This window comes from Arachis ipaensis, chromosome B01, assembly GCF_000816755.2.
Source record: "Arachis ipaensis cultivar K30076 chromosome B01, Araip1.1, whole genome shotgun sequence".
In the NCBI taxonomy this organism is placed as follows: Eukaryota; Viridiplantae; Streptophyta; class Magnoliopsida; order Fabales; family Fabaceae; genus Arachis; species Arachis ipaensis.
This window is the reverse complement of record NC_029785.2, coordinates 126,913,582-126,926,675: the sequence shown is the minus strand read 5'-3', so window position 1 is coordinate 126,926,675 and position 13,094 is coordinate 126,913,582. Positions and strand designations below refer to the sequence as shown.

The 13,094-nt window shown below is 36.3% G+C and overlaps 1 protein-coding gene across 7 annotated transcripts; it reads left to right on the top strand.

Moving 5' to 3' along the window:
• Positions 6,044–12,850, top strand: LOC107636312 (transcription factor LHW-like). 7 transcript variants are annotated; one of them, XM_021104025.1, is made up of 6 exons: positions 10,025–10,178; positions 11,009–11,203; positions 11,310–11,391; positions 11,612–11,653; positions 11,737–11,796; positions 12,156–12,850. In XM_021104025.1, exons 1-6 carry the CDS (start codon positions 10,084–10,086, stop codon positions 12,420–12,422), a joined length of 741 nt encoding a protein of 246 aa, XP_020959684.1. In that variant the 5' UTR covers positions 10,025–10,083; the 3' UTR covers positions 12,423–12,850. The 7 variants fall into 7 exon arrangements, with proteins under 7 accessions (XP_020959673.1, XP_020959653.1, XP_020959657.1 ...); XM_021104014.1 differs by lacking the exons at positions 10,025–10,178; positions 11,310–11,391; positions 11,612–11,653; positions 11,737–11,796; positions 12,156–12,850 and adding exons at positions 6,044–6,229; positions 6,528–6,610; positions 6,816–8,894; positions 9,594–9,670 and having other exon boundaries at positions 11,009–11,102; XM_021103994.1 differs by lacking the exons at positions 10,025–10,178; positions 11,310–11,391; positions 11,612–11,653; positions 11,737–11,796; positions 12,156–12,850 and adding exons at positions 6,044–6,229; positions 6,528–6,610; positions 6,816–8,997; positions 9,597–9,670 and having other exon boundaries at positions 11,009–11,102.

Genomic DNA, 13,094 nt, shown 5'->3' with positions numbered 1-13,094 from the left:
GATTAAATTTAAATTATTAAAAAAATATTTTAAAAAAATATATTTTACACGTCTTTATATAAGTGGCTCCCATTGTATATATGTATTCTAACATGTATAATTTCTTTTGTTATGTCAAAATTGTATTTAGTATTAATAAATAGGATGTGCATTTTAGCGAACAAGTGTAAGTGTAGACACATTTCATATAGTACTCACTATTGGAACCTCATAAGAGAGCATATCTACTCATCCTGCGATGCACATCTTTCTTCTTGGTCAGATGACTATATATTATATTATATTATAAATATAAATGAAAGAATAAAAGAATTGAATAATAGGAAATAGTCAACCATAGAATGAAAGGCACATGCTGATGTTGCAATGTATTTGAACCCGGGGTTTTCGATAAGATATGGTGGCTAATGCAGTCATGCTTAAGCATTTCTTGTTATATTATTCGTTATGGAGATCGGTTTAGGATCACCTATGTGATAATGTGAACATAAATTTACAGGATCAGAATACTGAGTTGAAGATTTTCTTACTCCAGATTAGCGTATTTCTTCTTTGCAATATAAAGATTAGAAAAAGTCTAGGAGATCAGTAATTTTATTAAATTTTGGCTAGTATGTAACCAGTAAAGAAAAGTGAGTTATTGGATAAAATTTCACACAAATCTCACACTACTAAAATTATCATTGATGGCTATTTGATGACTACAAATCACAAAAGTTGTTGGTCCCCTAGCACTTCTCTAAAGATTATACACAGCTAACATACTTTAAAATATATTAAACTCTTTATTTATACTATTTGTATAAAAAAAATCGAGTTTATATTTAAAATAGTCTTTAAAATTTGTCTTCTAACTAAATTTGATTCTTTAATTTTTAATTGACTCAATTTATACATTAAAATTTTAAGATGTGACTCAAATTGGTTTTTTAATCCATTTTTGTCATCGAAAAAATGACATGCACGCTTCAAAGCTTCTTCAAATCGTCGTCTTCAATTAGGTTACTCTCTTCTCTTGTCTTCTCCTTCAATTAATTTATTACTTTTTCAATTTGTGAATTCAATTTATATGCAAATATGATGGCACTCTTTACAACATTGAGACCCGCCCGTAATAATGCTGGATTACGGGAATCATGCTTCAACTTTAGCACTATCTCTCTCACCTCTTCCAACTCATTTATAAAATATCTCTAATTTTGGAGCATATTAGACTAATGATTATACAAAATATGATTTATTTGATTCATCTACTTGAACTTGTTGAATATGTTAAATCAAGCTTCATCTTTAGTATGAACCTCCAAAGATCTTCATTTGAATGCTCTTTTTTTTTTTTGTTATATTCTAATCAGATTCATAAATCAGTCAACAATAAAATTAACAGAAATAACATCTATAAATCAACTATTAAAAATTAATATAGAATATTAGAATAACTGAAAAGAACTTACCTGTTGATTGTTGTTGCAGCGGCATAATCGAGCAGTGCAGCTAGCAACACCCACAGACGACGAGCAATAACAACCACGCATAACGCACAGCTCGAACACTCATCACTGGTAGAGGGAGGTGCAGCGAGAGACCCGAGCAGCTGAGGTGAGTAGAGATAAAGGACGACAGAGGCAATTTTTGTGAGCAAACGAACCGTTAGGTTGGGTGCAGTGATGACAGACGACGACGACACATTGCAAAAACTAAGTAGCACAGCTCGAAGTCTTGAGCACTCCTCGGCGGAGGCACGATGAGACGCAAGCAGTCGAGCACAGACGAAGGAGAGTGGCAACATGAGAGCTCATGATACGGAGGATCCGACGAGAGGCGTAATGACAGCGGTGAGTGTGCGTTAACGGTGAATGGAGGTGGGCTAAGCTGCTAAGGTGAGCTCTGATGGTGTGGTTGGTGTCTCGAGGTGAGTAATGAGCTTTCAGCTGTTTGTGAGAGACTAAAAGTGAAAGAGATTAAAATGTAGAGGTGTGCTTCAGAACTAGTCAGAGATTGAGTCAGATATCAACTAAACGTGCCATATCATTTTTTTGGTGACGAAAATTGATGAAAGGCCAACTTGAGTCATACCTTAAAGTTTTAGAGTACAAATTAAGTTGATTGGAAATTAGGAGACCAAATTGAATTGAATGTCAAATTTCAGAGATTATTTTCAGTATTAACTCAAAAATTCTAAAATAAATTTAATAAATTTGTGTAAAATGTAGATAAAAATTTATCTAAATATGATTTAAAATATATTTTTATGAGCTAACTTAGGATAGATATGTTGGGACTAACTAGATCTTATTAATATTATAGTGCCTAGAAAATTTGTGTTTAACTTATCTTTAAGGTGAAAAGTGAAAGAGTGGATTCTATAATTTATATGTGTCAAGCAATTGTAAAATTAAGCATGTAAAACGACATCTTAATAATATATTAAATGATGATATCCTACCCGCAAAAGGAATAATAATATCCAGAGCTAGACTACAAAAACCGTTGGCAAGTGGATGGAGGCTTTGGATGTGTTCGTTTGAACGGTTAAACATGCAGAGCATGCGTTTAATTATATAAACTAAAGTCTGATATACTTATTTATATCAGTTATACGTTAAATTTATTAGTATTAGTGTTTAATTTTTTATTTGTTTCAAAATAAATGCCTTAGCAAGTTGGTGAATAAATATCTGGTAGACATGAAGTCCGGATGTAAAACTCTTCCTACTTTCTAATGAATTCCTACTATTTAAAGATAAAAAGTATGCCAGGTCTTCTTTTTCGTTAATATCATTCATCTGAATGGATTCTCCTCATTAGTTCTCTATTACTCCAAAGTAAAATATGTTGACGCCAAATGAATTCATAGAGCTTAACATATATATAGGTGAGTTCTATCCAATCTCTTTTAAATCAACATGTAAATTATTCTTTGTGATGTGGCATGTTTTAATTGAATATTTAGTTTTAGTTTGAGTTAATTCAGGCTGAATTAATATCTTAACTAAAGTAGGACAACTTTGTAATTAAAATATTTATTTTATCTTTCTCCTTCTCATTCTCAGAAACGCATGATGGTTTTAAATTTGCACCAAAGTCCCAAACCATGCTATATTACATTCTAGGCAAGCATTGAAAGTATTTCCTTTCTATCTTTCTATATAGTAATAGTAATTATATATAAAATGCTCCCTTTTTTTTAATTTCATGTTTTGAGGAATAGAGACAGAGTTAATAGTCAAAATCGTCCTTGAAAGATACCCCGATCTCCATTTTAGTCTCCGAAAGATAAAATTAATCAAAGTCGTTCCCGAAAGTTACTCACATTGATCGAGTTTGTCCTTCCGTCCTCTCAGGTGGTGACGTGGCTAACGTTTGCTGAGGTGAAACGTTAAGTGCCAGCGTGGTGAGGTCCAGTATGGCAACCGTTAATGCTGATAAGATATGTTTGATTATTTAGGTCAAATTAGTCCTAATGTTACAACCCTAACCCCCAATCTGAAGCATATATGTGCGTGATTCTCGTAGTAGATGGCGATGTATGTTTGAGGAGTCGCTGCTATGATGAGTGGAAGCCGAAGTGGTGACCTGCCGTCGCAGTCTATCGGTAGCCATGAGTCGAACTCTTCCATGCGACGGAGGAGGAAGATGAAGGACCAGACTTGCTTTTGTGGGTTGAAGATGACAATCAAGAAATCCGGCACAAGAGAGAATCCGGATAGGTTGTTCCACACTTGTGTCAGATACCCGGTGAGTTAGGTTATGATATATGAAGCTTGTTTTTCATATTCCTTTTTGTCTATTCTGCTGGGTAGTTGAAATTGATTTTCTTTTTTTTTTTTTTAGAAAAATTCAGAAGGAAAGTCACTGCAACTTCTTTAGGTGGGTTGAGGAAGATGGGTATGTAGCAGGGGCGGAAACTGATGCAGAGGTTGGTGGGGACTATGATGAATGGAGACTGAATGTGTCATGGAGATTGGGTAGCTTGGAGGGTGAGGTTAGAGCAATGAAGATGCTGATAATATTCCTGTCAGTTGCAGTGGTGGTGGCTACTGTCTTGTGTGTATCACTGTTATTCACATTAATCTCCAAGTAAAGCCACAGATGAAGTGTTATGTTCTTGTGTGTTAGAGGTGTTGTTAGATCAGAGAAATTGAATTAGTTGATATGTAATGATGATGTTACTTATGAATGAAAGTATGGTTTAATTGTGTTTAATTTAACATAAACTTGGCATGATGGGTTTCACTGAGAATACATGATGGTGATGTTTGAACTATTATAAGTATCTATTCACCAAATAGAAACATACATGACAATAGACAAAGTCATTGTAATCCATAACAAACATCATAATTATACTGGTATCATATTGTCTTAGTAGACACACCACAGGGGTGATCAAGGATCCAGAAGTTAAAATAGCAAAGCATAAGTTCAGACAACATTGTTCACTTAAACCAAAAAAACATACTAGGCCTAACTTAAATGATCCTGAACACAGAAGCAGTTTACAGAGCCATGTTCCCAAAAAGCAAACTTGCAACTACATACAAAATATATTTCCTAGTTAAACATATTAATCTTTCTTTCTTGGACGCTTGAAGCCTGGAGTAGGCACGAATGTCATGAAGGTTTGCATCTTCTTTACAGTGGCGGAAGTTGTTCCTTTCAATGTCTCAGCAGATATGGCCACATGTGACTGGGTGGAGGCATTCGATCTTGCCTTTTTTTTATGACATGCAGTTTGGGTGGCCTGCCTCTCTTTGCACCCTGCATAGGCCAGTTGCAAACCAATTAATTTCAAGTAAATAAAATAAATGCAATTGGACAGAAGAAAAAGCAACAATTAACTAACCTGAATGTCTTGAACAGGGGTTTGGGGATATTGCATTGGTTGGGTTCCTCCAGGTTGGTTGATTTCCACAGCAGGTTGTGACTGGACTGGGAGAGGAGGGGGAGAATGTGATTGAACTTCATTGTTGGTGTTTGGGTCATCTGTAGGGGGAGCATGCCCTTTAGCAAGGGCAAGCTAAAGTTGCATTTGCCTAGCTTGTTCCTCAGCATCCTCCTTTTTCTTCTTTGCACAACTTCTCTTGTTGTATCCAACTTCACCACAAAACATGCACCTAATTAGGTTGTACTTCCTCTTCATCTTGGTGCTTGACCCAACTGGCTGCTCTCCCTTGTCCTTTCTTCTCTTTTTGGTAGGCCTCCCAGGTTTTGGCTTGATTGGGGTGGGATAGGGGCAGGTGAGGATGTTTTCTCCCACAGATCTTGTCCTTTCATCGGGTTAACATTGAAACAACATGTCTTTTTGTATGCCTCCATTGTTAACAACTCATGGCAATACTCCTCAGTTCTCTTACCATTTTTGTCTTGAATTGATGAAATTGCATGCATACATGGCATCTCTGTGCCAAGAACAGACAGACAAACGTAATAAAAAAAATCAAAGCAACTCTGACTAATTCAGGCTAAGGGAAGGAGTGATAGGGTCTGAATGAATTACCTGTGAGTTGCCAGAACCGACAGGTGCAAGTGTGCTTTCCCAAGTCGACCACCATGTTTGTGGGCCAGCCATGTGAGTTATGGACCACCTCTTATTAGCTGTTCTTAGGTTTTGATGCCTAAAACTAACATGGATATCAATTTTTACTTTTATTATATATCAATTTTATAATTATATGCTGCTATATATATTCTGTTCTATTCTTTTCCTGTCCCCACTGCAATTTTTTTTATTTGGCCCAATGTGCTTAATCTTATCTGGTTGGTTATTGGCATCCCAGTAATTGCCCCAAGCTACCTTTTTCATTAAATTAATCTTTTCCTAATAATTATGACACTTAATTTTCTTGGGCGGCTTTGTATGTATACTTCAATAATTTTTCACTTACATCTTTTTTCCTTAATTCTTTTTTATAGAATATCTAATTTTATTTGGATAAATGTTGCCTTTATGTACATTCTTTGATCATTTATAATTACCACTAATTAATTGTTAAAAATATAACTAATATCAGTCATTTAAATATATATAATTAGATTGCTCTCCAAGTCAGCCGGCGTCACTGATCCGTTCTCTGCATCGCCACTCCGTTCAGTCCGTTCACTACTGCGCCGCCGCCGTTCTCCATTTATCCTCCTGCATCGCTACTCCGGGTCGTTGCCACCAGTGCCTCTGCTCGCATCTTCGCCGGCGTCTCTCGCCTCTCCGGCCGCTTCTCCCTCGTCCCTGGTAAGTTTCACTGGTCTCCTATTTTCTGCTTGGATTTTGGCATTTTGCTTCATGAATTTGCTTTTATCCTAATTAATAATAAGTTTCTGATAATGTAATTTATTTTTATATTTTAAAATTCTATTTTGCTTCATAATTTTGATTTTGTGATGTTGTTTGCTGCTGTTGTTTGTTAATATTTGTGGTGCTGATTTTGTTGGCTATTCTGTTTCTTAATCAATGTTAGCTATGATTGTATTTTCAATTTTTACCCATATCTCCCTTTCTGCCTCCCTTTCTTCCTTCAGTCTTGATGCAGCACTAACAATTTCTTGTGGAGAGACCTCTTTATCTTCGAAAATCTTCATGTTCCTTGCATTCCATATCTTCCATAACACCATGGCAGTGAGGCAAATTTTGAATTTTATTGTTATTGAAACATTTAATTTAGATATTTAGAAATTTATATGGTTGTATTTTAAATAATTTTATTTTATACTTAATTAAACTGGTTCAATTACTGTTCAACCATGGTTAGATCATTGAACCTTTAAACCCGTCACTTAACTGGTTCACTGACCGGTTTGATTCTCGTAACCTTGATCAGGAGTGTGTTCATGGATTCACAATCTCTTGCATACCAGAGTCATCAAATGCAATGAATGCAATAGCATTAGGAACAAAACCAACGAAGCATGTTCTTTGTGCCACACTTAGTTCTTGCGCAAAAACCCTTAATTGGCCTCTAGGTATACAAATCCATGCTCATATCATTCGATCCGGGTATGAGGATAATTTGTTCCTTAGCAGTGCACTCGTTGATTTCTATGCAAAATGTGATTCCATTTTGGAGGCAAAGAAGGTATTCACATCCATGAAGGTGCACGATAAGGTGTCCTGGACTTCACTCATTTCAGGGTTCTCAATAAATGGACAAGGAAAAGATGCATTCTTGTTGTTCAAGGATATGTTGGGTACCCAAATTAAGCCTAATTCTTTTACCTTTGCCAGTGTTATCGGTTCTTGTGTGAGGCAAAATGGCGGCCTTGAAAAATGTTCAATTCTTCATGCACATGTTGTGAAACGAGGATTTTGTGCCATGAATTTTGTGTTGTGCTCATTGGTTGATTGTTATGCAAAATTGGAGTGTGTTGATGATGCTGCTTTAGTGTTTGATGAAAGTAATGAAAGGGATAGTATTGTGTATAATTCAATGATCTCTGGTTATTGTCAAAACTTGTACTATGATGACGCGCTGAAACTATTTGTGGAAATGCGGCAGAGGAATTTGGGTGTTACTGATCACACTTTATGTTCTGTATTAAATGCTTGCAGTGGCATTGCAATACTTCTTCAAGGAAGACAAGTGCACTCTGTTGTTGTTAAGATGGGTTCAGAGCAGAATGTGTTCGTGGTCAGTGCTTTGATTGATATGTATTCAAAGGGCGGTGACATTGGTGAGGCTCGAGCTGTGTTGGACCAGGCTTCTAACAAAAATAGTGTGTTGTGGACATCTATGATCATGGCTTATGCTCACTGCGGTAGAGGTTTGGAGGCTCTGGAGCTTTTTGATCATTTACTGGTGGAGAAAGAGTTCATTCCTGATCATGTGTGCTTTACAGCAATCTTAACAGCTTGCAATCACGCTGGATTTCTTCACAAAGGGGTGGAGTACTTCAACAAAATGAGCATAGATTACCAGTTATCTCCTGATATAGACCAATATGCTTGCTTGATTGATCTGTATGCTAGAAATGGAAATCTTAGGAGGGCAAGAGATTTAATGGTAGAAATGCCTTATGATCCAAATACTGTAATCTGGAGTTCCTTCTTGAATTCTTGCAAGATTCATGGAGATGTAGAGCTTGGAAGGGAGGCTGCGGATCAGCTCATTAAGATGGAACCATGTAATGCAGCACCATATTTATCACTAGCACAAATCTATGCAAAAAAAGGTTTATGGAACAAAGTGGCTGAAGTCAGAAGCCTTATGCAAAGAAGGAGAATAAGAAAACCTGCAGGATGGAGTTGGATAGAGGTAGATAAGAAGCTTCATGTCTTTGCAGTTGATGATGTAACTCATCAACAATCAATTGAGATCTATGCGGAGTTGGAAAAGATTTATCTGGGAATTATAGAAGTGCCAACTTGTATATCATAGTATATCAATATTTAAGCATAGGTCTACTCTCCTTGCTTCCTATGGATTACGGATTCCAATTTATGATGAGAACCTTGAATACTTAAATGTTGTTAATTTATCACATGTTGATTGAGGCAGAGTATAATCTCCAGAAAAAATCCAACGTGTTGGATACTGACTCCAATTTATCCCTGTTGTTCTTCGAAAATTTAGCTGATAACAAGAGGCAAGATGTATTTGAGGTAGTAGATGAAATCTTATAGGGGGTTCAACATACATGGAGGAGCTCAGGTCTCCCCTTTTTCATATACGAGTAGAGATTATGATCCGGCCATTGTTTCCCATGGTTCGGGAGAATTATGACGGTCCCTTGTGTGAGAGATTTTGCCATTCGTCGGGGATCTTTTCCGCTTTGGTCAGATTCCCCTCCCACTGTTATGGTTGACTGTTTGGGCCCCTGGATGAGCTGCTGGGGTGCCCCTGGGCTGTGCTGGATGCATTTCCGTGTTGGGCTTATCCAGAACAAATTTTATGCAACAAAAGGTGACCGAGATGTTGATGCCTAGTGATATTCCATATGATGATTGTTATAGCATCGTTAGCTGATGCCGTGTGGATATGCATATCATTTGAGATCATTTTTTAGGTATTATTGTAATTCTCTATTTTTTGGTTAAACTCTTATCTATTTTGAATAAGCTCTTATCTAAACATATTCATGCATCCTGCTTATATATCATGATTATTGACTTTGGTTTACTTCTTACATCATAACTGTTTTTCTAGGATTGATTTTGGAGATGTCATGTAAATAAAGGATGCTTTCCTTTTTTTATATATTCAAGTGGAGTATATTAATCAGCTCTCTGATTTCTAATAACAGAAAAATATGGTTGCCAATTGTAAATGATTGATTCAGCCCTGGTAAAAAATATTTAATTCATAGAGTAGTGCTTTTTCACCAAACTCAACCAAATTTTAGAAATCCAGGGGGAAAGAAAAGAAATATGGATATTAACATACTTTCTGACTTCAATTTCCATTAATAATATGTACTCTTACAATTTCCATCAAGCAGCCTATCAACACTATCTATCTGTCTATCTATGTATCTATATAACAATAGTAATTGCTTTCGGTTGTTCGATTTGGGCCCCAGCAACTCAAGTACATGACAGTTCTTGTGGTCTCTTCTGCCTGATTGTTTTTCATTTCATTAATGCAATGTTGTTTCTGTTGAAGTAGGTACTGAAGCTGAACCAAGGAAGAAGGGAGCAGCTGCGTCTGCTTAAGCTTTTGGATTGAAAGATTGTTGTTTGGTGGGTACGAAATTAGAGTGTTAGTTTTTTATTTTTCTGTTGTTGAGGCAAGGCCTTTTAGGCCTTTGGAACATTCGTTTATTTTGATAGCCTCATTGCTTGTGTCTCTCTTCGTCTTGTTTACTTCAATTTTGTAATTGCTATTGAATTTCAACGAGTCATACTTTTTGGATATTCAGTTGGATTATATGACAACTATAGTTTTGGTTTCGATTGGTTCATACTTTGGCAAATATTTACGATTATGCCCAGAATAATATCCCAACATTCATAAGATTTTCACTAAATTATTTTTGTGAAAATAGATTAGAAAATGGGTTATGTTATATATGAGACATGAACATGGTAGAAAGATATGAGACAAAAGATAACCCAATTTTATGTGGTTTTGAGAATACCCCGTTGGAAGAAAGATGGGGTTTTTGCTGAAAGAAGCTTTAAAGACTCTGTGCGGTCGGAATCAGTGGTCTTATGCTGTGTTCTGGAAGATCGGATGCAACAATTCAAAGTAACTACCTGGTTGATTTTTGCAGAGAAATGAAAAGAACAAAAAAGAAGTGAAATCATTTTGCTTTATTTTGTTTGTTTGTTTTTTGTGGTTTCTAAATCCATCAAAGCATGATTTTTTGGCTGCTACTTCGGTTTATGAGTAATTTTAAGAAAAGCTAATAGTGTTTTACACCCTTACTTTTACTTTCGAGTTTATGCTGCTGATTTGTGCGTGTGCCCTTTATTTCTCTTAATGATAAATTTGAGATTTTTGTTTTCTTTCTAAAACCTGGATAATGCAACCTGAGAGTAAATTATTTAGCTGATTCATTGAAAATTCTTTCGTTCAATATTCCCTAATCATATGGGTGGATCTCATAAGAAATTATGATAATATATTCCATTTTAGGGGTTGCCTTGATTCCTAGATATTATTGAGATGTTAGGCTCTCATTTTGTTGGTCATTACTCATTACATTTACTGCTTCTTTGTATTTGATTCTATTCTTATTCTGTTCACTTTTATACTCATTCTTACTATTTTGGAGCTTAGTGCTTTGATTGTTTCTGATTTGTCCTTGAGAATCTTAGTTAAAGAGAAAAGAAAATTGAAGTTTATTTTCCCTAGATTTTGCCAGAGGCGCACTACATACTGTATTTGATCTGTTTGTGATTCTGAGAGCGAATCTGCAAAATAGCTTGCTTTGGTAATGAGCCAAAATATGATCTATCTTTGTCATCCTTGCAACTTATGATGCATCATTGCTTTTAACCTTGTACATATAACTGAACATATGAAAGTATTTTAGTTACTTTTTTGAGTTAACTGATTGTAGTTTCATATGGCAGACTATTGATCTGGGAAGAATGTTATTATGAACCATTGCCATGTTCTTTCCCTCAACCAAATTTTGGGAATGGAGAAGGAAGCTGGTTTTCTTCTGAGTCTCACTCATCTCAGATGGGGATCCAAGAGGAGGATAGAGTTTGTTCTTTGATTAACAAAATGACAGTGAATAATTCAGTCAATATCACAGGTGAAGGGTAGGTGCTTTCCTGTTCTCTCTATTCTTTGAATATTTATTGGGGATTCAGGATCCTAGGAGAAAATTTGTAGTGACTCATGTGCTTCATTTTGTTGTGAACTCAGAATAATTGGACGCGCTGCATTTACTGGCAACCATCAGTGGATTCTTTTCAACAATTTCAGTAGAGATGCATATCCACCTGAGGTAATTTGATCTTCTCTTCCTAAAAATGCTTGACTAGTTTTTGCTGTATATTGCAGATGTTGTGGTTCAGTTGAAGTTGTGAACAATAATTTTTAAGCTTGCACTCCTGTTTATGCTCTCTCAATTTAATTTAGTTTCTGGAAATTGTGTAATATGCATTATATAGGGCTGTAATTCATGAGTTTTGTTTTGATTTCTTATTTTGGTGCACTCTTCTTAGGTATATGCTGAGATGCATCACCAACTTTCAGCTGGAATGCAGGTTTGTGATCTTCTTTATGCTCCACATTTTTTTGTAGAGTTCATGTTGCTATATTATGATACCTTGTTTTCTTGTCTATGCAAACTGTTGCAGTGATTCCTGTGCTTCCCCATGGGGTTGTTCAACTTGGATCTTTCTTGCCAGTAAGTCCTTTTCTTATGTTTGTTGTTCTGAAGAGATATAATGTGATACAATATCCCCAAAATTATCATGCTAGGTCAGAGTATCTCACATTGTAATATAATATTTCGATCAAGAGTGAGTAGCCTCTGTTAGCTTACATGTGTATATGTCACATACTCAGCATATTAGTTCAGGATACATGAATATGATGGATTGCATAAATCTTGGATAGCCATTCTTGAAAGCTGCATGTTATGAGTTGAATAAGCTAGCAATGCCCTCTTATCTAGTGTGAATGCGCCATTGTAATTGTTTTTGATGCTTTACATTCTCTTTCGACGTTCTTCTGCAATTAATTCAGCAATGTCTACTGCTATAGATAATGGAGAATATTGGGTTTGTAAATGATGTGAAGAGCTTGATCTTGCAACTTGGATGCATTCCCGGTGCCCTTCTATCGGAAGATTATTCAGAAAATCCTTCCATTGGAAGAGCACTAGGTGGCTTGCCTGTCTCTGTCGAACCACCTGCAATTCCCTCACATTGCGTTCCATCAGTATCTAATGGCTCAAATGAGCAAAGTAACCCATCTCATGTTTCAAGGCCAACTGTTCAAACACTTTCCTATAAGGGGAGAAATGAATAACTTCCAAGGTTCAGTATTGACTCCCAAAACTCATAACCTGAGCCAGATATCAAATGGTTATTGCCAACCAAATGCTACTACATTGATTAAAACAAACTTTGCTGGCCAAAGTGAGAATAGGGTTGTGGAGGCTGAAGTGATACCCTCAAGCAGAGGTTCATGCCTACAGCAGCCTTCTGTTTCATATAATGCAAGATCTGCATTCAATGGCTTATCCAGTTTCGGTCAATCAGTTCCAAGCGATTGCAATCTAAAATATATGGAGCAACAAATGATGTCAGTCCGTGGGAATCAAGGTCACAGTAATCCTAGTATAAATGCGTCAAGTACATTAAACATGTCTCTACTAAAGACAGATGGAGGCCATATACTTGATCACAATCAAAGTTCTAGCAGTGCTTCATTACTTGCTGGAATACCAATACATGGTGGGGTGAGTAGTCTTTTGAGGACAAGTCTTGTTACTGATTCTGGTTTAAGAACTCCAGATGTGTCCGTTGGTGATTTATCTGGAGCACAAGGGGGTGGGGTTGGAGTTAAAAGTGATGGTTCAAGTGAAGCAGGTGGTTCTTCTCTGTCTAATTTGTTCAGTCACTCAGGTTCCTTTACTGTGCCTCCACAAGGTTCTGATCAGAAGCTTCTCTCTGTAGATGTGAAGCATGTTCATGATGC

Coding starts and splice junctions, on each gene's coding strand:
- LOC107636312 (XM_021104014.1), top strand. CDS start 6,575: ATGTTCCTTGCATTCCATATCTTCCATAACACCATG. Junction 6,611..6,815: donor ATATCTTCCATAACACCATG/GCAGTGAGGCAA, acceptor AACCTTGATCAG/GAGTGTGTTCATGGATTCAC.